The sequence below is a fragment of the Silurus meridionalis genome, chromosome 1 (genome assembly GCF_014805685.1).
Source record: "Silurus meridionalis isolate SWU-2019-XX chromosome 1, ASM1480568v1, whole genome shotgun sequence".
In the NCBI taxonomy this organism is placed as follows: domain Eukaryota; kingdom Metazoa; phylum Chordata; class Actinopteri; order Siluriformes; family Siluridae; genus Silurus; species Silurus meridionalis.
The window spans coordinates 24646630-24671941 of record NC_060884.1 but is presented as its reverse complement, the minus strand read 5'-3'; the positions used below and the strand labels follow the sequence as shown (position 1 = coordinate 24671941).

Sequence of the window (25312 nt, the reverse complement as noted above, 5' to 3'; positions counted from 1 at the left end):
GTCAGCCACCAATTGTCCAAGTTCTCCCACTTACAAAGATGAGAGAGGCCTGTAATTTTCATCATAGGTACACTTCAACTATGAGAGACAAAATAAGAAAAAAAAAATCCCGAAAATAACACATTGTCTGATTTTTAAAGAATTTATATGCAAATTATGGTAAAAAAAAAAAACAAGATTTCTGGCTCTCACAGACCTGTAACTTCTTCTACAAGAGGCTCCTCTGTCCTCCACTTGTTACCTGTATTAATGGCACATATTTGAACTCGTTATTAGTATAAAAGACACCTGTCCACAACCTCAAACAGTCAGACTTCAAACTCCACTATGGCCAAGACCAAAGAGCTGTCAAAGGACACCAGAAACAAAACTGTAGACCTGCACCAGGCTGGGAAGACTGAATCTGCAATAGGTAAGCAGCTTAGTGTGAAGAAATCAACTGTGGGAGCAATTATTAGAAAATGGAAGACATACAAGACCACTGATAATCTCCCTCGACCTGGGGCTCCACGCAAGATCTCACCCCGTGGGGTCAAAATGATCACAGGAACGGTGAGCAAAAATCCCAGAACCACAACGGTGGGACCTAGTGAATGACCTGCAGAGAGCTGGGACCAAAGTAACAAAGGCTACCATCAGTAACACACTACGCCACCAGGGACTCAAATCCTGCAGTGCCAGACGTGTCCCCCTGCTTAGCCAGTACATGTCCGGGCCCGTCTGAAGTTTGCTAGAGAGCATTTGGATAATCCAGAAAAAGATTGGCAGAATGTCATATTGTCAGATGAAACTGAAATAAAACTTCTTGGTAAAACTCAACTTATGTTTGAACGAAAAAAGATGCTGAGTTGCATCCAAAGAACACCATACCTACTGTGACGCATGGGGGTGGAAACATCATGCTTTGGGGCTGTTTTTCTGCAAAGGGACCAGGACGACTGATCCGTGTAAAGTAAAGAATGAATGGGGCCATGTATCGTGAGATTTTGAGTGAAAACCTCCTTCCATCAGCAAGGGCATTGAAGATGAAACGTGGCTGGGTTTTGACAATGACAATGATCCCAAACACACCACCCGGGCAAAGAAGTGGCTTCATAAGAACATTTCAAGGTCCTGGAGTGGCCTGGCCAGTCTCCAGATCTCAACCCCATAGAAAATCTTTGGAGGGAGTTGAAAATCCGTATTGCCCAGCGACAGCCCTAAAACATCACTGCTCTAGAGGAGATCTGCATGGAGGAATAAGCCGAACTACCAGCAACAGTGTGTAAAAACCTTGTAGAGACTTACAGAAAACGTTTGATCTCTGTCATTGCCAACAAAGGGTATATAACAAAGTATTGAGAAGAACTTTTGTTATTGACCAAATACTTATTTTCCACCATAATTTGCAAATAAATTCTTTAAAAATCAGACAATGTTATTTCTGGGATTTTTTTTTCTCATTTTGTCTCTCATAGTTGAAGTGTATCTATGATGAAAATTACAGGCCTCTCTCATCTTTTTAAGTGGAAGAACTTGCACAATTGGTGGCTGACTAAATACTTTTTTGCCCCACTGTACATGTTATAAGAATAACATTGTGTGATAATGAGGTTTTACAGAACTTCTGAAAATGATATTTCTCTCATAAGTATTAACCAAAACTATAAACTTCAATGGAATCAAAAAATGAAAACCTCTGCAAATGATAAAAAATATGTTGTTGTGTTTTTTTATCCAACACTAGGTCAGAAATACTGCATTTTAATCTTGTACAGTGGTACCCATCGACATCGACCTTTTTGCTTAGCGAACAGTTTTTCGATCAAAATTTGCGCCCGCTGAACGACCAAATGCCCGCTTATCGACCTTTTTACCCCGGCCCACGTGGAGCATTTTTTTGTTACTTTTGTAATGTTTTTAATTGATACTTTTTACTGTATTATTGTCAGAAATCCACCTGCCACGCCCCCTTCGGCGGCTGTCAAAACCTCCGCATCCTCTGAAGCCCCCGGCTTCAACAATGCACACCTGGGGCTCATTATTCACTCATCCCCAGCTCATATGTAAACCCCTCATTCATCCACACTCCTTGTCGGTTATTGTTGGTATGTGAAGGTGTTTGGTGCATGTTTGTCTGTGGTTTCCCTGTCACACGTATTCCTATGCGTTTCTTCCTTTCCGGACTCCAAGCGCTCTCCATGGCAGCGCTTTTTTTCTAAAGCGCACCCAGGATTACCTTTTTCCTACCGTGCGTTCTCGCGTGTACCACGGCTGTCTCTCTCTCCTTTGTCGGGATTCTATGGACTGCCGTGTGTGTGTGTTTTTTGTTAAACTCTCCGTGTTTTCCTTAAACCAAAGCGAACTGTGCTCCGGCTTTGCCTCCGCTCATTACACTGCATAACAATTATATACAGTATTATTTATGTACCTGTATTAATACTGCTAAAAACAGGGCAAAAAATGTTAATAAATAGGTATCAGTGGAGGTCGGGAACGGATTAATTGGTTTTCCATTATTTCTTATGGGATAATTACATTCGCTCTTCGACCTTTCGCATTTCGACCGGTTTTACGGAACGGATTAAGGTCGATAAGCGGGGTACCACTGTATTTTGAATTTCTTGCCAATCTACACAATGCCGTCATGCTTTGTATGTTGTATTACACTGTAAACACGCATAAGTATATATTCTGGGTATGTGCTAATTCACAGAATTCTGTCATTACAGCTCAACAAGCAGTATATTAGTGCAAGACATGTAAGCCTCTCTATGCTTTTTATTTTTTGTATGACATGCTGACCAGTATATGCATTTGCATCATGCCATGCCAACAGCATCATCAATTGAAATAAAAAAAAAAAACCTTTTTAGTTTAAGTGACTTTTTGTATCCAACAATATTTTTTTTTTGTGTGTGTGTGCGACAGGGTACAAATGTTATGTGCTTGTTGTCTTCATTGGAGCATGCAGGTCTGCTGGGCTGCTATTCCTGTTGCTACAGCATCTGTTGTTGGATTGATAGGTCATTAATTAATCAGTAACTTCTTCCTGTGCTTACTACAGTATTAGGTGTCCACTACAGCAAGTAAACTGCAGGTCACACTTTAACGACACTCTGGTAGGCATGAGGGATAAATAAATGTAACTAAAACACTCAGTTGAACAACTTTTTATTATGGGAACTACTATCTTGTAAAAAGCGTTTTAAGAATCTGATGAAGTAGGCCAACAATATATTGCTGTTCCAAAGAGAAACAGGGATCTGTCTGGGGTGCCCGATACACAGGAATTTGCTTAAGAATTGTACAGAATAGTTTGATGCTATTTAAAACACAACTTGAAACGGACTCACAGTGCATGCAATTTATTGTTCAATTTACTAGGGTTGTATCTCATCCCTGCACATGGACCGGCCTATTAATTGCATTATGCCTGAGGCGCATTGTTTAAAAGCTTTTGGTAAAAAGGTGGAAATATTCATTCAACGACCTGATAATATTTCTGACTAAAAGAATGAGAGAATGAAGTTTTCCCTCATTCATATATTCTAAAGAAGCACACATTCAACAACAATTAATTCAAGAATTGAATTTGATAAGTCGTAACATGAAAGGTGAATGCTGCAGGACTTACTTTTAAAAAGATGAAACAATTGCTTACAATAAAATGAAAGGCAAACTTATAAGACTTACAATAAAAAATCTAGACAGAGAAATATAACCATTAGTCTGAAGCCCTTTCAGAATTTTCTTTTATACTAATAGCTGAAGTGTGTACTTTTTTCAGCACACAACTTTTCAAAGCCAGCCGACATACATCCAGCCCAAAACACGAGTTCAAGTCAAACATAGATTATATTGATAAACCAACAAATAAAACATCCTGAAATTGTTTTGAATATTTTAGAAATTAGCCCAAAAATGAATATGTAATAATCAGTATGTAGGTTATTATTGAATGCAAACACATTAATACTCCTAATTATTTGTAAAGCACTTTTTTTCTGTAAACCTACAAAATTAACCGCAGGAGCTCTTAAATGAAATTGGTGGCACGGTGGGAAGTCTAGTGTATCTCAATTGTTTAAACAACACCTTGCATATTTTGTTGTTTTGCATTCTCTAACTTTATTGATCATGTCAGTCAAGCTCAGGCTTATTAGGTGTGAACAAAGTAAACACCAAAATGTCCATAGCAAGACTCTAAGACTAGCACTGATCAGCAATGCTTTACCTCAAGCATGTTCCTACAGTTGTGTCCAAATTACTTTTTGATTTTTAAAGCCATGCAAATGAGTTACTCTACAGGGTGGATGCTTTGGACTGAACAGGGCATCATCAGTATGCCTTAAAAGTGTAACAGAGCTCCATACACCACATCTAGCAGTGGTACCCTAGTTTTTGAGCGATCCTTCTACTCATACATATATGTATTAGGAGAGTGTCAGACTTTGCATATGGCCACACCACACATAAAGTGCTCATACACATTATTACTCAGATAGCAACTTAATTGTATTTGATTTTCATTTTTTAACCATATATAAAGTAAAAAAAAATACTGTAAGTAAATCTGTTGGATATTATGAATGTGTTATACAATAAAAAATAATATAACTAGCAGTATAACATTTTCCTTTAGATCTTAGGGAGCCTGCCATGAGATCCATTTTATACAGTAGTTGCTCACATGAGTATAAGTCTTGCTTGATTGGGTTCCTAACAATGAGTGGCCACAAAAATGGAAAGGGCAATGTTTAGGGTAATTGTTGCTCTGACTCATAGTTTGATGGAGCACATTATTCATCAAGACACAGGCTAGGGTTACAGCACACTAAAGCAGGACTGATTGTCTGCTCGGAGACCTCCATTATAACTTTCTGAAATTCATTTAATACCTTAACCCTGGCAATTGAGGAATGTCCAGTGAGGCACGTCCGAATCACCCCCTCCTGTACTCTTTGTTTGGTGAGACCTAATTTATGCAGAAGATTACATTTAGGTAGCAAAGATCTAATTTTGATAGGCAGAGGTTTTGTTTAATTTTAAATAGGAGCCACTCTGCAAAAATGTGTTTTAATATGCATAGTTATCTTTTGCTAATTCAGCTTATATTCCTGTATATATTTTTTTATTATTTTTAAACAATTATAAGTTTAAAAAGCCAATACTATATACTAGTCATTTCTGTTCTTATAATTTTAGTGTTTATGTCTGGAAACAATATCATTTGTATAGAAATAGACTTTATATATTTGTTATATAATAATCAGAAAAGTGTTATATAATGTTATTGGATGCACGTGTAACATTTGTCATCACTGACAAAAAAAAACTAAATTGACTAAAATGATTGATTTTAGAAAGCTGTACAGCAGTACAGCATTGATTTTATGTAATGTTTATATTTTGGCTGTAGGATATATTAGGCATTTATACAAACCAATGCAACATTTTGTGTTCTATGTTTATGAAATGAGTCGCTTTGCTTCACATGTAGCATGCCTCTTATGTGAAATGTCGTGTTCTTTATTTATTTTATTTTTTCCAAATGAATGATGAGCTTTGCAATATTCATATATGCACAGACAGAAAATGTGCAAATGTTCATTTACTGACTGCAGCATGTCAGCATGTCAGTTCATGGCCAGTTTAAGTCGAGTGGCTGATGAAAGGATGTTAAAGGAAGACAGCTTTGAGAAGGTTGCGAGTGTGAGCTGTTAAAGCATCAGAGCTCCTGCAAGGCCAGAGTTTTCTTTTCTCCGAAGGGAGAAACTGTAGCGGTTTACCCACATTCTGTCTAACTTGTGTGCCATCTGTTTGTGTGTGTGTGTGTGTGTGTGTGTGTGTGTGTGTGTGTGTGTGTGTGTGTGTGTGTGTGTGTGTGTGAGACAGAGCCGACTAAGCAAAGACCAGAGGTGGGGTGGAGCACTTCTATCCAGAAACCAGTCTCTCGAAGAGGAGTTTGAGCGTGCCAAAGCAGCTGTGGAAGTGAGCCATATCAATATCAGATAACTCCACCACAAAATAGTCATTAGTATAGTTATAGTAATATTTATCACATTTAGTAGAGTATGCCATACTGGAATAAACATGACATCATAAAAAATGCTGCAGGACTTTTGCAATAATTTTTTTAAAATAGTAAGCATGTCAAACAAAAAATTATTTAAAGAAGTATATTTTGCATGCATCTTAAAAACAAAGGTTAAAATTTACTCTCTCTCTGCATTGCATAGTGTTACATTAGTGTACTTTGGTTTAAAATGTAAAGCTAATACAGTAGATTTACTGCCAAATGTGGGATTGTGTTGTATGATTGTCACCCCAGAGACATTAGGATACTATTTCATCTTAAGTTTCATTGAATATCAATGAACAAATACAGCATATAGGATCATAATTTTGTACTACGGCAAATTGTTAATTTCTACTTGAACATGTGTAGAAATCTACTTGATTTCTACACATGGGTTCAGATGGCAGTTGTGGTAGAGTGGTAACCATAATCAATTTTGTTCAGCTTGATGAACATTACATATTAATAAAGGATATATTATTGCTATCTTCGATGAGCATCATTGTAAATCAAGAATTTTTTTATGTAGAATTATCAGTAAACAGCATTGCACACTGGATCCAGAGCCTATTCCAGGAACCCTGGGTGCGAGCCAGGAATACACTACGCAGAGCACCATGTGCACATTTGGTTACTCTAAGGGGTAATGTAGCCCAGCCAACCACCCTTGATCATGTTCTAGGGAAGAAAACCAAGAAACTGGAAATAACCCGGGTCGAGAACACGCAAACAAACTTTACATAGTCAGTAACCTAAGCTAAAGATTGAACAAGTAAACCTGAATCTGTGAGGCAGCAGTATCACTCTCAGCACCACCATGATATGAGTGTGTTACATTCTTAATATCAAGTTTTAATCAGTAACAGACTAAAACATGAAATAAAAACTCCGGATAACTACAGTGAAGGTGTTAACATGTATCGTGCTCTGACCTTGTCTGCTTTTGCCTGCTATTCTATTACATGTGATTGCAGTTATACAGAACTGGAATGTGAAAGGCAAGTGATTAGTGATTGTAAATGATTGAAAAAGGACACACTCACAGGAAACGCATGACAGATTGGGATACTCCAGAAGGAACCTTCCAGATAGCATTTTTATATTATCATATGAAACACCTTAGGTTGCCTGGTTCACTGGTGAGCTCCAGTTTGCTGCAGTGCTAAAGAGAGTTTGTGAGTCAGTGGACAATATTATATCCAATAAGTAACCTTACCCTGGGGCACTTGAGTGCAAATGGAAGAGTCATTGATCATGGCAACCCGCATACTAAGACACTTACGCTTCCAATATCTCTCCAAGCTGAGCGGTCTGTGTAAGTTCTGATCTGCATACATTTGTCCTAATTAAGAACCTTGCGTGGAGCCTAGTTGCCTGGAAATCTACTTCCTGTGGCATGCAGGCTTTTTTCCAATCCATTTCATTTGTGTAATTGCCGGCTGTCCGGAACAAAGAAATAGCGCCGGGACTAAAAATGAATAGCTGTTAAGCTCCAGCCGGTGCTGCACATTACAGCTGGATAGAAAGAAATTTGTGGTTAAGGTGCTTTTACCAGCATAATGCTTCTCCAGGCCTAGGAAAGTGGAATGACCTGCGAGGGTGGTTGGACCCTTTAAAACGCTTACCTCATATTTTAATTTGGTGCATTCTGAAAAATGGATCACCAGGGGAGAAAAGCTGTGACCACCCAGGCCCTTTTTTCTGCATGTAGAAAAGACAATGTGCAAATGAAGCCATGCTGCTCTCATTAGGGGCAGGCAGGAGCAACATCAGGTGAGATTCAGCTTAACATGAGGTGGGCTGCTCCTTTCAGTGACAGAGCCATTAGTGCACATACAGGTCATTTATTTTTACTTAATCTATCCAGTAGCTGGGGTCTACTACACTTAGGTGGTATGCAAACATTAATTTCAAACTGTGAGCCTGTGTAAGACACTTTAAGGATCCTGATTTTTGGAGTGCAGTGCTCACATGGTGCACATTTAATGTACAAATTACATTGTCATTCAAAAATACAACTAAGGGTTGAGAAGCATGAGAAGACCTTTACTTAACAATTGGTAAAATTGCTTTCTATGATCAAACTGGCTTTTAGCTGATACAAAATGACAGGAAATGTTTTTTTCCCCTACACAGCAGGGGCTGATTTTACATTGAAGAGTTTGACAGGTTGCCAATTTTTTTGCTTCAAGATAATCATGAAGTATTTTAACGCCACACTCTTTTAAAAACTTTTTTTTTTTTTTCAAAAATAACTGCTGCAACGAAATGTTTCACTTCATTTATCTTTTTGATTATAACTGAAATAGAGTTCGAGTAATATTCATCTAAACACTGTATGGTGTTTACTTTATGTTTTAGTTTGAAATTATTCCAAACATTGGAAACTTTGTTGGGTTTTTTGCCCTGAATCTTCTCCTCGATTTTTCATTCTGCAGCGTAGAATGTGTTTACCTGTCCAGGGGTCTCATTTTTAAATGTGTAAATGTTATAAATTAACATTTATATAACAACCTTTGCGTAGAAAGTGGCGTTTTCAGTCCCATTTTTTGCGTACGCCCTGCTAAATAATATGCGCTGTATAAATGAGACCCCAAAGCGGTCCAGAGTTTAGCAGGTGGTGCATCAGTAATAATGGTCCATGGGGAAACACAGTGCTCCGTGTGTAGTTAAACAGACTAAACAAGGCATCTAGGCAAATTATGTACTTTTTTGTATTCAAATTACTCAATTTACTTGAGGAATCGCTTCAGCCCTAGTGCTATCATTTTATTAGTATTAATACTAATAAATTCACACAATAAGAAATAAATCTCCAATCTAAATTACCAACTTTGCAACCCATCTTGCATTAATAATTTAAGTAAGCTGGCTATTTGTATTGATTCACAACAATGAGTTATATGTGGCATGGGGCTTGTCGGGTAGCAATTCCACCTTACAGCACTAGGCACCTTAGATCGATCCTGAACTCAGGTTACTCTCTGTACTAGTTTCTGTCCAGGTACTCCCTGTGTATTGCGGATATCCTCTGGGATTTCCTGTTTCCTCTCAGCTCTCAAGCACTTGCAAGTAGATGGATTGGATCGGCATGGTGTTAATTTGTGTGTGCCCTGTGAAGGATTGGCATCCCATTCTGGGTGTATTCCTGTCTCGCACCCACAATAGGCTCCAAATCTGTCATGACCCTGACAAGAATATGAGAATATAAGAAAATGGATACTAAAAGTGAATTTATAAAAAAAGAAAACGAACATATTGAAAAGAATACTGGGACTTTTACATGCATACATGTGGTTCTTCCCCAAACATTTACCACCAAGTTGAAGGCATGCAATTGTAGGGGATGTCTTAAGATTATCATAACATTTTCCCTTCACTTGTACAAGAAGGCTCAAATCTGTTTCAGCATAACTATGCCTCAGTACACAAAGTGGACAGAACCATGAAGATATGGTTTACATGGGTTTGAATGTAAGATCCTAAATAGTCTGCTATTGAACTCTGACCTCAACTTATTGATCACCTTTGGGATATATTTTAATGCTGACTGCCCCCCCCAGGCTACTTCACCTTTCATTAGTACCTGACTTTACTAACACCCTTGTGCCTAAAAAAGCATAAATCTCCCCAACTGCACTCCAAAATCTAGTGAAGGAGTGTATGTTGTTATAACAGCAAATGGGGAATGGGGTTTTCGAAAAGCTCACATTATTCTTTAATAGATGTCTGCAAATGTTTGTCCATATAGTGTATACACATACTTTACAGTACTTGTTGTTTTTATGCATTTTTTTTAGAATATAAGATGTATAGTTAATGTTAGTTAAGTAAAAGAAACTTCCTCAACTAATTATTTTCTCGATTCAATCTTACCCCCATTCTGATCCATCATTTGTATTAGTTGAATTATTCATCTGAACATAATTGCTTAAGGAGACTTTAACGCTTATATGAAATTCTCATTTGTGGAGGTCATAAATTAGTGTACAGACCGTAATCATTTGTCATTCTTTTCATACTTCACAGACTGCTTTATGCTTACAAATTGTTAGGCAATTGAGCATTAAAATGGCTCAATTGAAAGCATATTGTATGACTGCAGAATTAGCTTTCTGTCAAAGTATAAATGTCAGTGATGCATAATTCTTTCTTAACGGATTAAATTGCAGTTATTCTGAAAAAGTGTATTGTATTGTAAATTATATATTTTTAGTGTATAGATTATAGGTGCATTGTTTTCCTTTCCTGAAGTGATGGTAATAGGGCTTGTGTTAAAAACGGTGAATAATTGCTAAGAAGCCTGTTCCCTGTTGGTGTTGTTGCCCTCTTGTTTGTCCTGATTTGGCCCCCGAGGGCCTTAAGTTAAGCCCTCTGTCATGGGCAGCTGAGTCGCTGGCAGCATGTCAGACTTTATTACAGTCATACAGCTTTGTCCTCTGCCTCCCTCTCTAGACTCACTGAACTATCAGAAGAGCTTTTCCAAACTGACATCTGTCTTAACTGACAGCTACTGTAAAGCTTTTTTTTTCTTTAGACCATATGCTGGTGCGTGGAGGACTTACTCTCACTTACAGAAATAGTGACAAAACAGAATGAAGTTTTTACTACTGCCAGAGCTGTCTTCTAGTTGTTTATGAGTGATTGGGTTATTTATATACTGATACAGCCACTGATAAAGAAAAAATAATTAATAGATAAACAGCACTTTCTTTCACATTTTAGAAAAAAAGGCCAATTTTTAAATGCCAGTGAATGAACAGCCTCTCATCTCAGCAGCTCAGAAGTGCTAAGGATCTTCATAACCTTCCACATCCACCTCTTGAATGATTCAGTCACAGACTGTAGCTCAAGGATAGGGGGGGATAATGAGCTTTCAACTTTGTCCTTTGACTAGTTGGAGAGTCACTGTACAGAGTTGACAGAGGATCGTCCAATTAAAATAATTGTACGCTTAGCAACGCTGTGCCCATCACAAAGCGTAAAAGAGCAATTATCTCTGCAACACAAGGGACGGTGCTGAACAAAATAACATCCCATCTAATTTGTTATATCTCAAAGAACTACTCAGCCACCATCACATGTGTGGTTCTCAGACCCAGTAGTGCACAGAATATTGTTACTATGTTTATGAAGAGCTCAAGGGCTTCATAATCATCAGATGAGTGGAGTCAAGTAAAGTGCAAAAAAAAAAAAAAAAGAGGCAGGTAATGAGATGCCTTGAATATGAATACAGCCAGTAGTCAACAATATAGTTTTAAAGCACAGCATCATTATTCAAATTTGTTCTAATAAATATATTTTTTAAATAATCTAATAAAATATGTCCTGACTTTGCATATTTAAATAACGTTAGTGACATATTAGCCAAAAATAAAACAGCCATCTGGTTACTTTAGTTGAGTTGCAGACTTTATGTACTTGCAAGCAATCGGAAATTGCAGCAAAGTTACAACTGCATGACTTCCCTTCATCAATATTAATGTACAATGATTCATTATTCAGATTGCTGACTGTCAGGAGTTTGGTTGATGCAGATCTGCAAGGTCCATATTCAACTCTTCTTGGTTTTGAACGTGTGTTTCAGTCAGACACTGAATTCTGGGACAAGATGCAGGCTGAGTGGGAAGAACTGGCTCGCCGAAACTGGCTTACAGAGAATGAGCAGGCTCAGATTCCCTCCACTGTATCGCCTCATGAAAAGGTTTAGCACAATTAGTCATGCCTTATGGCCTATGTATTTATCTTTTTTTAAGCTTCTTAAAATTTGTCTCAGTATAGCAGGTTATAATGCTTTCAGAATTCTCTGTTTCAGGGATATTACTTCCACACAGACAATCCATATAAAGACTGGCCAAATGCATTCGAGGAGGGGTTGAGAAAGGCCAGAGAGGGAGATCTGCCAAACGCTGTTCTTCTTTTGGAGGCCGCCATCCTTCAGGATCCTCAAGACTCTGAGGTAATTGAACATATGGGTAAAAAAAAAGCTGAGGCAGTTTTATTAATGTAATTGCTCAGTACAGTGGAAACATCAGCCTGCACCCTGACAGTCATTCTGCTCTTTCACCAGACACTGGTTTAAGTTTTCACACTGTACCATTAACAAACCGAGTTGATTTGAGCTTAACCTGAGAATGGTGAATACTTAACCTGAGAACTCAAGAAGGCAGTATACAATTCTATATATGTATACTATATACAGCCCTGACCAGAATTTCAGTGAGCTCAGAGATCAGTCAGTAGAAAAAAATCCCTGGGCTTTTCTTACTAAAATTTTAAAATACAATTTTTCCATGTTGTTTAAAGGTTTGTCTTAGAGTCAAGCAAGAATATCCCCCACTGCCGCTAAAAAACTTTTAGGCTAATTAGTAACTGATGCTTTTGAATATGCCCCAGAGCTATTGGATCTATAAAACCTCAGATAAGTCAACACTGCAGTATAATTAGTATAACAGTGATTTCATGCCAATTCCAATTTCATAGCTGCATTAAATGATCCAAACAAAGTGAAACATGATGTTTTGTAAAGAAGATGTCATAAAATCATAAATATTGAGACGATCATGACAGAGACATGCCAAATATATAAGATTAATAACAGCTTAAAATGTCATTTGCAAACAAAGAAAAACCATAAGTTTCCTTAAGGAGATGCTCCAGTGTTAGCTTTTGGTAACAAGCTTGTAACAGTGCTTTGTTGCAGAGGAGAAGGGAACCTTTTTTCCAGAACTTTGTGGCTTTTCTGTAACATGATGAAGTGTGTTTTATGAAAAAGACAAAAAAGCGAGTTATGCGAGTGTGGTTATAACTGCTGACTAAATCTCATGTATCACAAACATTACACTACAAAATATGTATATAAAAATACAATAGAAATTGCTAGTATTTGCAAATGGTCATGGACTAATGGGAAAAAAACACTTTTATTCTTATAAGTATTTGGATGAAGATCTTAGTGGTGTTGGTTATTGTAATGTTATAGCATGTCCACCACATGACTTATTAATGCTAAAAAAAATTCCTGTACTATTCTTTGCAAAAACAGTGATTCTGATTTTGCAACAGCATAACATGTATTTTTCTATCCAATATCCTTCAGCTTTACTAGACAATTGTTAGAATCCCTTGAGTTGTTGCTGTGGTCTTCAACAATACACTCCCTCACTGGAGGCTAGGTGATAACCTTGCTATTCAGCCTTCCAACTCCATTGTATTCTTTCAGGCTTGGCAAGTCCTTGGAACCACACAAGCAGAGAATGAGAACGAGCAGGCAGCGATTGTCTCCCTCCAGAGGTAAGGAGGTGCCAACACAGAACTCCCCAGGGTTTGGGTCAGGGCTGTTTTTCCTGTTAGAGCTGACCGTTTCCTAAAAGCTGGGAGTATAGTGTTTACATGGAATGCCCATTTTTTTTTATAATGCTATGGATCAGGACTGAAAAAATGGTGTAAAAAGGCATCTGTGTTAATCACCAGTTAAAATCTCCCCAGTGCAACATTCACCTTCCACAATCACCACCACAATTAAAACAAATATTATACAGAATTCTGTGGTACAGTATTAGATTTACTGGGAGGTTTTGTTTGTTTTTTGCTTTTTTTTTTTTGTTTCACAGTCATATTGCATTTTCAGGACCACTTTGTTGGAAGTGTTACGAAGAATGTACCTAATGTCATACACTCTAGAAATCGATAAATAATGCAGATTTTCAGGTATATTTAATTATAAAGGTTCACATGTAAGGTTTGGTTAAAATGTGGAAAGTTCAGAAAGTCACTTCTAAATCAATTAGCTAAATTAGTTCTAGCTTTCTTTGACTCTCTGTAATGGGTCTGCCTTTTACAATGTGTTCACATATTACTAACATTTTACAATCTTAGTTGATTTTAACTAGTAGCTAAAGTAGTGTTTTTCCCTAAATTACTGTCTTCTAGCTCATTTAATAAAAATATCAAAAAGGCAGTAGGCTACACCCCTGCTCCAAACTTAGAATCCTTTAGAAATAATTAGGAGTGTGTTTGTGAACGCGTTAGCTCTGTTAGATTGGTTTATATAAATTAATTATTAATTTGTATTAATAAAACTATAAATCATAATCTACAAGTTATTAATCAATATACTAAAAATTCATGGAGTGCATTTCATCAACATCTAAGATGTTTGGCAGGATTTAGTTCCAGTTCGAGTGAAAACAGTAAAGAGTGTGTGTGTGTGTGTGTGTGTGTGTGTGTGTGTGTGTGTGTGTGTGTGTGTGTGAGCATGCAGATTGTGAAAGTGGTATTGCTTTTATACAATAGTACTGTGAGCAACAAATTGACTAACTGACATTTCAGGAGCAAATAGTCAAATATGTAGCATACTATGCTGCATCAACAAAAATAATTCCCAAAGAAACTCCATCTGGAAAGAGCAACACACAGCATGACTGAGCTCCAACAGTGAGTGACAGTTACAGTTAATTGTACAAACTAATTGATATGAAATCAATTAGTTTCTATGTCACAACCAGGACTATCTGTAGAATTAACAATGACCAGAATTTACTTGTAAACAATTAGAATAGAAATAATATATGCAAACCCCCTGACTGAAGAGTTCATTTTTCAGAGGTAATATTCTTTTTTCTGGTCTTGGTCCATCACCACTTGCTGTAGATAGACTGAAGGTCAGGAAACAAAGTGTGGAAGGTATGCTCAGCTAAAAGCACCAACCCATGGGAGCTCATCTATGGGGATGGTGCTGTTCCCTAACCAGACTATGATGCTTCCTGTCAGAATGCTCTCAGTGGTGCTGGTGTGAAAGTTCCTTAACACCTTAGAAGGCAGTCTAAACTCCCTTAAGTGTCTAAAGTAGTAAAGGCACTGACTTCACCAGGGTATAAATGTGACAGGACCCCGACAGGTCCTGATATATGATGTAAACATTAAGGTTCCAAAAACTGTCCACTTGGGTCTCATTGATCTTAAGTGGGTGGTAGCTCCTCTCCTCATTTTGCTGAATTCCACTATAAACGTCTTTGTTTTGATAATGGACATGAGGAGACATATTCTCCATTTGCGTACCCAGTTCTTACCATTCAACTTAGTCTCAGGTTCTCCAACTCCAGAATCTGGTCCTGCTGTCTTCCAGGTGTTCACTTTTCTGAAAGCTTACTTAACATCCTGCTCAAAGATTGCCGAAAAAATCTGAAAATGCAAAAACAATTTTGATTACATATTTTTGTAAAAAACAAAATTGTAAAAATCTGTCAAAAGGACCAAAGATACTGGTTCTTCTTAGCAGGTTGACCTGATTACCAAGTCAATGAAAATACATGGCACTCCCATCATTAGGTTACAGGACATATGTGTGTGTCTTTTCAGTTGCATATGTTTAAGTTTCTTTAAAAAAAATTTTTTATAAATCTTATTTATAGGCATGTTTCTCAACACTCAAGGACACTTCATAATAAGATACAAGACAAAGCAAAAAGAACTAAAGCAAAAAAAAAAAAAAACATATAGAAACGATGTATACAGCTTACGACATAAACAAACAATTACAAATGACTTAATACGAGTATGACTGTGACTGTGTAACTGGACCAATAAGATTTAGGAAGTGTATGCAATCTTAAACAGGTAAGACTAAACAGACAGAGAATCAATGTTTCTAATGTCTGGAGGTAGAGTTCCAGAGCCGGGGAGCAGAGCAACAGAATGCCCTATGCCCTATAATGGCAAGACGAGCAGAAGGAACAGAAAGAAGGAGAGATAAGGGAGATCTAAGATAATGAGAATAAACATTAATATTGAGAAGATGAGACAGATAAGAAGGGGCAAGGTTGTAATTAGCCTTAAAAGTGAGAAAAAGGCTTTTAAATTTAATAAGTGGAATGAGAGTTGACTAATATTTTATTTAGCATTCCCTGTTCAAAACTTAAAAATAATGATGTGGGTTGTCAACTTGTAATCACCAACAATGTGACAATGTGAATGAAATTAAAAGTAAAGAATTTAAGCAGGTAGTTGTAGTATCATTGTGAACATAATCCTTTGGCAGTATATATGAGTTACAGTAAATACTTTAAAAATAAAATTAGAAAAATACAATTAAAGCTAAAAAAAATGCTTTAATTGTAACCCTACAGTACTTTTTACTGTGCTGCCAGGATTTCGTTATAATATTTCTTTGTTATAATAATTTACAAAAAAAAAATTTAAGTTAATTTTATAATACACTTTTTGTATAACTTGAAGTAAAACCATATGAGATGTGCAGGTAGTCACCTGTAAATTAAAAAGGGAACATCTGCTACTCATTATGCTGCTTGTGAGCTAATTAGTGTCCATCAAAGCTGCAGTCCATTTGATTCAGTCCTCTGTGTGTGTGTGTCTGTATGTGTGTGTCTGTATTTGTGTGTGTTTCTCTTTGATATGTGCATATGAGCAGGTGTCTGGAACTCCACCCCAACAACCTCCAGGCCCTCATGGCACTGGCAGTGAGCTTGACCAACACAGGCATGAAGCAGGAAGCGTGTGAGGCACTACTGGGCTGGATGAGACATAACCCAAAATATAAGCACCTCCTGAAAAACCGCAATAACCAGCAGGGTTCACCAAGCTCTCGTCGCCTTTCCTACTCTACATCCATGACATGGTGAGGAAACGATAATCCTTAACATTCATTTAAAAAAAAACTTTCTTTCAGCTTCTCCCGTTAGGGGTCGTCACAGCGGATCATCCGTATTCATGATCCGCATAGTTGATTTGGCCCATGTTTTTACGCTGGATGCCCTTCCTAATGCAACCCTCCCCATTTATCCGGGCTTGGGACCGGCACTAAGAGTGGCTGGGGTTGGTTCCCTGACCGGGGATCGAACCCTGGCCGCAGCAGTGAGAGCACCGCATCCTAAACACTAGACCACCAGGGAACCTAACATTAATAATTAATAATTAATAAAAAATAACCGATAATAATTAACATTATTTTACATTTGTTACATTTGTTCCAGCATTTGACCACAACACATTTTTATTATATGTATTTACCAACACATTTTTTATTATATTTATATCTTATTCATTTGACTTAAATGTCAATCAAACAAGTATGTTTAATTGGGAAATCTTTGAAGTACTTGGTCTGTTTAGGATGCAAAAAATGGGTTAATATTAATTATTCAAAATAATTAACTGACTAAACAAATACAATGAATAATTCATTAAATCATTTAAAATAATTGAGTTGTTAAAACTCTTTTTGGTCACAGCAAAACATTATTTCAGAATGTCGATGTGTTTATTATTATCTGAATTAAGTAAATAATTATAAAAAAAGGATAAGAAACCTTTATTAAGCAGACACACTTTTTAATGTTTAATTCTTTGAACATATATATATATATATATATATATATATATATATATATATATATATATATATATATATAAATATATTTTATATGTATTATGTATATGTTTATATGTATATAACTGTATTTTTTTCTTTTTTTTGATGATTTATATACTCTTACCGGTTCCCACACACAAAGGTACCATCAGAAATGTACAAATTGTTGATAATTAATGTAAACATACATATATTACATTTTACTTTTTTTTTTTTACCTCTAAATATTCCATTTTATATTAAAATTAGTCATTTAAGATTAGTAATAATTTAATAATATAAAAAAATACTAATGATCTAACATTACTAATAATGCTAAAGTAATATTAATAGCTGTATTTTGTATTAAGGTGTGTTAGTTCAGTTTCCAATCGGTATCTGTTTTATAATATCTCTTTTTCTTAATTCTTTCAGCTCTCTGCTGCCTGAGGTAAAGGAGCTGTTCTTGGATGCGGCCCAACAGAACCCAGACACGATTGACCCGGACTTGCAGACAGGCCTGGGTGTGCTTTACAACCTTAGCTCTGAGTTCAACAAGGCTGTAGATGCCTTCAATGCTGCATTGTCTGTTCGGCCAGAGGTACTCACATTGCTGTACATAATACATGGCACTGCTTCAAGATAAACACTCACCAACCACATTATTAGGACTATTAATGCAGTTTTTCCGATAAGCCAATCATGTAACAGCAGCACAATGTATAAATATATAGAGATCAAGAGCTTCAGATAATATTAATATCAAACATTAGAATGGGGAAAAATATCTCTGACTTTGACCATGGAATGGTTTGAAAAAGAGAGAAAGATTAAAATAGTCATTGGGTCCATAGCAGGGGTCAGTGCTCAGGCAGACAGAATCGATATTCACAAATCCATAATCAATATCCAAAAACAGGCAGTTTGAGGTGAAAAGGAAAAAAAACTGAAGAATAAGAAATCATTATAACAAGTGAACGAGGGAACATAAACATGGGAGAGACACAACTTAGATTTGCAGTTTAAACAAACCTAAGACTTTAGAAAGTCTGAAGTCTTAGGCTTGTGTATGTGTGTATGTGTCTGTTTTGGTTCATGCAATATCTCCACTTCTCTCTCAATATTGGTGTTTGTGGTTTCTCATTCACAGATGTCTCCACTTACATGAATAATTAATGTGCATAAATACCCCTTTGTTTTAGTAATGTCCCTGGCAAGTATGACATTTAGTTCATTGTAAAGTAATAAGTTGTTTTTATTTCATGTTTTATATCTCACGTTTTCAAGGTTTTTATTTTGTTTTATTTATGAAGAAATAAAAATGTCAAATTTAAGAAGTTTAGCAGATGTGACATGAATTATGAGACTTCACTGTAATCTGTCTGTGGATATAAACGTTTTGTAGACCACGACAGTTTGCATAGTAAAACTTTAGACTTTAGCCATTAGACTTGACCTAGTTTGCTGGCTTACATTAAAGATATTAGTAATAATGCATTTGTTAGACAGTTTTAGGTAAGGTGCACAAAATTGTCATCATTGTAACTTTTGTCAAATTGTTACTTTTGTCACATCGTAACTGTCAAATTGTAACTAAAACCGCTATGTGACTTGAGACCGACATCCTTATCTTTTATGAATCTTTCTTATATTTTCACATTCATACTTTTAGTAAGTTTACTTCCTTAACGGAATGAAGAATTAAAAACCTTAACTTTGAAGTAGGAAACAAGAAGTTAAATTACATGTCTTATCTAAGCATTTTTTTAGCATTTTTAGCATCTTTATTGTTAACATTATTGAGCAGGGATACAAGTTAAAGACAAATTTCCACACCAACTACGTCTATAGCCACACAAAAGACTTAAAGCTAACCCAAAAGATAAGTAGCCGAATCTGGCAACCAGTTATACGCTTGTGTTTGCTTTTCTTTCCAAAGTGAAATTGTTCATGTTGTTTGTTCTGCATGGTGCAGAGTAATTTTGCCCTAGGGTCTTTATTAGTGCTTGCTAAGGTTCTTTTGATGACTAGGTGCAATAATAACTTAATTGGGGCAGTGAGCTTGCTGCCCCTATGATTGATTGTCCTACATCTAGGACGGAGAGCAAATCAATGTAGCCTCAGTCTTACATCTACAAAATTGGGGGGGTGGGGGGCGGGGGAATTACCACTGGGCACTGAAAAGAGGTAATCAGTATTTAAAATGAATGGAGATATAAATGAGGACTTTATAAAGATAAATATTTGTTAAGCTCTTTATATAGTGACAGAACTTGAGCTTAATATAAATAAACATCCACTTAGTGATGGTTTGCGACAGAGAAATATGATACTAAGAGTCAGTGCCAGGATGTATAGTTAGTATGATTGTTTTGAGCTGAACAGATTTTATTGTAAGCCAGCACAATGCACATTTTCTTCCAGCAAGCTACGATGCAATTCATTTCGCTCTTTGTATTGTTCCACAATTATTATGAGAATGTGTAATCAACTGTGATTTGGCCTTGTTTTCTTGGCTCTATTTAGTCTCCAAACCTAGGCTACATTTGCACACAATCAAAAATTATCCTCTGTTTGTTTGACTTGGTAATGTGTGTCAGCCTGCTGGGAGACTCAGTTCTTGAATACTATGAAGCCTAATGTCTAATCCAGTTTCTCACATTAGGCATCTCTTGGGCAACAAGCTGCACTCTCTGTAAACATGGCAGAGATTCAGTGGACAGAAAAACAGACTGCAGATCATAATTGCAACTTTGGAAGTTTCTTCTGTTATATATGTTTGTATACCCTGAACAGGTATAACATTGTGGCTTTATAACATTATGAGCGGTGAAGTGAATAACACTGATTATCTCTTCATCGTGGCACCTGTTAGTGGGTGGGATATATTAGGCAGCAGGTGAACATTTTGTCCTCAAATTTGATGTGTTAAAAGCAGGAAAAATGGGCAAATGTAAGGATTTGAGTGAGTTTGACAAGGTCCAAATTGTGATAGCTAGATGACTGGATCAAAGCATCTCCAAATATGCAGCTCTTGTGGGATGGTTAACGCTCTGCCGTGGTCAGTATCTATCAAATGTGGTCCAAGGAAGGAAGAGTGGTGAATCAGTGACAGGGTTCCCCATCAGGAACTCGAGCTGCGTCGACATGCTATGAGAAGGATGGTGGGTTGCGTCCCATTCTAGATCTTCGCTCCTTGAACCACTCTCTCAGGAGGCTCAGGTTCAGGATGCTTATCTTCAAGGGGGTCGTGACGCAGATCAGGTCCAGTGACTGGTTCGTCACTATAGATCTGAAGGACGCGTAACCCACCATCCTTCTCATAGCGTTTCGACGCAGCGTCTCGTTCTCCTTTGGGGAACTAGGGTTACGGTCGTAACCTAGAGACGTTATGGGTGGCCAGGCTCATTGATGCATGTTTGGATGCGAAGGCTGGCCCGTGTGGTCCGCTCCAACAGACGAGCTCCTGTAGCTCAAATTGCTGAAGTTAAAGCTGTTAATGCTCAACGGGTCAGGACTGTTTTGGCAGTAAAATGGGAACCAGCACAATATTAGGCAGGTGGTCATAATGTTATGCCTGATTGGTGTATTACTAAGCATTTTTATTAAATGACATTTAGTTTACTGACAAATAACATAAACGTCTAACAAATAACATACAAAATATAAGATTTTATTAAAATGCTAGAGTAGATAAATGATGTCTATGTTTGAGAAGATTATAGCTTAATGATTGTATTAATAATGTAACACCAGTATCATGGCAGCAGATTGTATATCTAAAGTTAATCAAAAAGTGACATTGTTGTTGCTTAACCAGAAATCAACCAAAAATCAGAAAACCATTTGCCCTTGTGCATAGAATCACTGGTGTATGAGATGTCACACTCCAAAAGCTTTAAATCATATTGGGCAGGATCATTACTAATGTCAACATCAAACGCATACAAATTCATCTTTCATTTGTTTTATTTGATCATTTTAGTGTGAAAAGGTTTAACAAATCTGCATTCCTGTTTTGTGAAATGTCTAACATCAGAAGCACACAAATACAGAAATAGAATTTGAGAGAAGCATTTTAAAGTGTGAGAGTGTAAATCAGAGTGAAATTCTATATTTTTATGTGTATAATTTAAAGCTGCTAAAAGTAAATTACTAAATGCTTAGTAACTAAGTAGAATAAAAACTACTTTTTTACACCAATATTACAGGACTACTTGCTGTGGAATCGTCTTGGGGCAACGCTAGCTAATGGAGACCGCAGTGAGGAGGCAGTGGAAGCGTACACCCGAGCTCTGGAGCTCCAGCCTGGATTCATTCGCTCTCGCTACAACCTGGGCATCAGCTGCATCAACCTGGGTGCACACAGGTCTGCGGATTCTGCTGTTTATCTCTCCTTCTACATCCTTACATTTTAATTTCATTCTAATTATTGCTGACCTTAAAGTATATAAATGTAAATAAATATATAACATATATTTATAAAGACCATAAATATGTTATGTTCTTTAATTTTATCTATATTATATATATATATATATATATATATATATATATATATATATATATATATATATATATATATATAGTGGAACCTCGGAGTCATGGCCTCAGCGCCGCGACCTCGCATGCTCGCGACTTTCATTCCGACCGGCGACTCTCATTCAGATCGGCTCGTGAGCAACCGCGAGCTGCTCAAAACGCTAGTTTTAACATTTCTAATCAAGGTTTATCTCATTAAAATTGTCTAAAAAATGCTTTAAAACTATTTTTATTAATTATTATTATACTGTACTTCTCTACTGCATACTTTACTGTACCTGTACTTTATTTTTTTTTAATTAAGCATTGTAATTGCTGTTAATTTACATAAAGTATTGTTAAAATAGTCTAATAATTAAGTGTTATGGAGTGAAATAGTGTTATTTACTCATTTAAATAGATTTCTTTTATATATATATATATATATATATATATATATATATATATATATATATATATATATATATATATATATATATATTTCTTTTACAAAGACCTTAAATATGTGAAGATGTTCATTAGTTTTATGTATATTATATATATATTTTTTGCCTAAAACGATTTTCTCTGCTAAAATAGTGGTCTCCTCAATACTTGGTGCTGCCTTCCCTGAAAATATACTATTGGATACTGTTGGATATTACTCTTCCTGTAATATCTAACAAGATTTGAGAACACTTGTAGATAAATCTTAAACCACTCTTTCCAAAATTTTTATAAAAAGTGTTGTGCCATTATCTTGTTAAAAGGTCCATCTCCATCAGTTGTAACCTCTTCGCAGAATCAGACAGGTTTATCAGTATGTAAGCAAAATGTTAGCAGTATCGTGTTCAATTCTTGGCAATTCATCTGCCTTTGCAGGGAAGCCGCAAGCAACTTCCTGACAGCGCTGAGCCTGCAGAGGAAAAGCCGGAGTCGGCAGCTCTCGCACCAGGTCATGTCTGGGAACATCTGGGCAGCACTGAGGATAGCGCTTTCAATGATGGACCAGCCCGAGCTCTTCCAGGCGGCAAACATCGGGGACTTGGACTTACTCATGAGAGCCTTCAACCTGGACATGTGAACCGGCAATTATTTTTGAGCCAAGAACCCAAAGTCCTTCAAATAGAGGAATTTTTTTTTTTGTGTGGTTTTTTTCGCAGAGCACCTTTACATTCCTGAGAACTGCATGGCAGTATATGATTTCAGAGAAGAGCACAATGGCTGAAAGATTGTAGAATTATGCCTTAGAGAAAATACAAGTTAGTGATGTCTTGCCAGGTGGTGGACAGATATGCTGGAGGAACTATGAAAAAAATGTGTGCAACTCAAACCAGTTACACTCCTGTGTCTCCTGTATGATGAAACAGATGCAGATCTGGATTGTCAGATAGATCAAAGCAATAGTTTAGAATTGTTCAGTGCTACAACCTACAGGTTCTATTTTAGCTTTTTATTAAATGTAGTGCTAGAGAACAAAAACCTTTTTCTGTTGTTTGCTGTAACATTTGCTGCAGACCCGACTGTAAAGCCTTATTTAAAATGCATGATGAACTGTTAGTAATTTTACAGACCTAATGGGGAACATAGCAGATGAGATAATTTGCCTATTGAGGGCTTGTCGTTTACAAAGAAGCATTTTTTTTTTTTAACCAGTCAAAGGTTTTTCTTTTGCATATTATATATCTGAATGCCATATATAACTGTCTTATGAAAGACCCACAAAATATGCAGGTGACTGTCCTCAGCAGTTCCATTTGACATGAAGTTATCCATTCTTGCATTGTGACTTAAAGCTCATTTAAAACTTTTGCTGCATGTGATGAGAAGTATGAAAGTGTCAAAAAGCTTTAGGGGAAAGTAATGAATGATGCATAACCCAAGATAATGGTTTTATTTATTGTTTGTAAAGATGGTAGCAGATTACAAAAAAAGAAAAAGTTTGGTCATGTTTTCTCAAATTACTAAGGAAACACTCCAAATAATTATGGAAACACATGGTAGCTAGTTAAATATGTATTTGTTTCGTCGACTGCCTAGCTATGTCTAGCTAAAAGTAGTCCACATATACAGGACAACACAAAATAGCATGGACAACAAAAGGAAGTTTGCATATCCATCTTTACAGGGCATGGATTCTTTGCTTGAATACAGCATGAATGACCAAATCGATTTATTTTGATCATTTTTTACATTAATCTCTTTATATCTTGCTTATTTAAAATGACTGTAAAACAGGCCTGTGCTTTTCTAGGTGATTGCTTCTTACTGTAAGTGATCTAACTGCTATGTTGGTAGAGCTCGAGGAATATCTGACCCTTTTTTAGACCTCTGTACAATCTCAGGTGAGATGATCTAGATGACCTTATACTCTAGAACTCCTTATTTATGAGGACTGCATGATGAATGCACTTATTTTTTCGAATGCGGTAGCTTAATTTATATGCATGAAATGGACATGCCTCTTTTATTCTATCCCTAATTTCTATGACATACACGTAATCCTGATTTTGCATTTCAGTACATATCGATCTTTATGTACATTTAACTTAAAGCAGATTATATGATAGTTACCGGTTTTGCAATGCAAATAGAAACTAGATGAATTATACTTTATTGCATACCTGTTCATACTGTTCTCACAAGAGACTAGATTTACTGAAGCTTGCAGCGCCTGCAAAACATGGCATACAAAACATAGCTCGAACAAACCACTGATTTGACACGAATCTGCCTCTACTACCACGTTACCGATACTATACATACTACTGAAACTGTACATGCTGCACCTCCCAATACACAGGCTTCATTAAGTCTGCTGCAACATATTTAAAACAACAGAATATATCAAATATTGAGCAAACATATGAACTTTTAAAATAAAAATAAAATTTAATTTACACTGTGTATTTGTCCTGTTTATTAATCTTTAAAGCATATTAATTCCAAAGCAGGTATAACATTATGACCACCTGCATTAACTTAGCAATTTTAGCTACAGTAGATCATCTGTTGGTTTGGACCACACGGGACAACCTTCGCTTTCCACGTAGAACAATGAGTCTTGGCCACCCATGACCCTGTCGCCAGTTCACCACTGTTCCTTCCTTGTACCACTTTTGATAGATACTGACCACTGCAGACCAGGAACATCCCACAAGAGCTGCTTTTTTTTGGAGATGCTCGGTCTCATTTTTCCTGCTATTAACACATCAGCTTTGAGAACAAAATTTTTACATGCTGCCTAATAATCCCACCCACCAACAGGTGCCATGATGAAGAGATAATCAGTGTTATTTCCTCCACCTCTCAGTGGTCATAAAGTTATGCCTGATCAGTGTAATAGTGTTGCATTCATTTCT

The 25312-nt window shown here is 36.6% G+C and overlaps 1 protein-coding gene across 4 annotated transcripts in view; it reads left to right on the top strand.

The window, feature by feature from the left end:
- pex5la (peroxisomal biogenesis factor 5-like a) overlaps window positions 1-24855 on the top strand; it is a 71426-nt gene extending 46571 nt beyond the window's left edge. For 3 of the 4 annotated variants that reach the window (XM_046847724.1, XM_046847723.1, XM_046847721.1), the window contains 9 exons: window positions 2712-2741; window positions 5878-5973; window positions 11649-11765; window positions 11877-12020; window positions 13284-13354; window positions 16491-16697; window positions 17865-18030; window positions 21641-21798; window positions 22833-24855. In XM_046847724.1, the coding sequence (XP_046703680.1) occupies window positions 2712-2741; window positions 5878-5973; window positions 11649-11765; window positions 11877-12020; window positions 13284-13354; window positions 16491-16697; window positions 17865-18030; window positions 21641-21798; window positions 22833-23034 (1191 nt within the window). In that variant the 3' untranslated portion in view covers window positions 23035-24855. The remainder of the gene's footprint in view (window positions 1-2711; window positions 2742-5877; window positions 5974-11648; window positions 11766-11876; window positions 12021-13283; window positions 13355-16490; window positions 16698-17864; window positions 18031-21640; window positions 21799-22832) is intronic. The other variant, XM_046847722.1, reaches the window with a different exon arrangement.
- The last annotated feature ends 457 nt before the right edge of the window (window positions 24856-25312 follow it).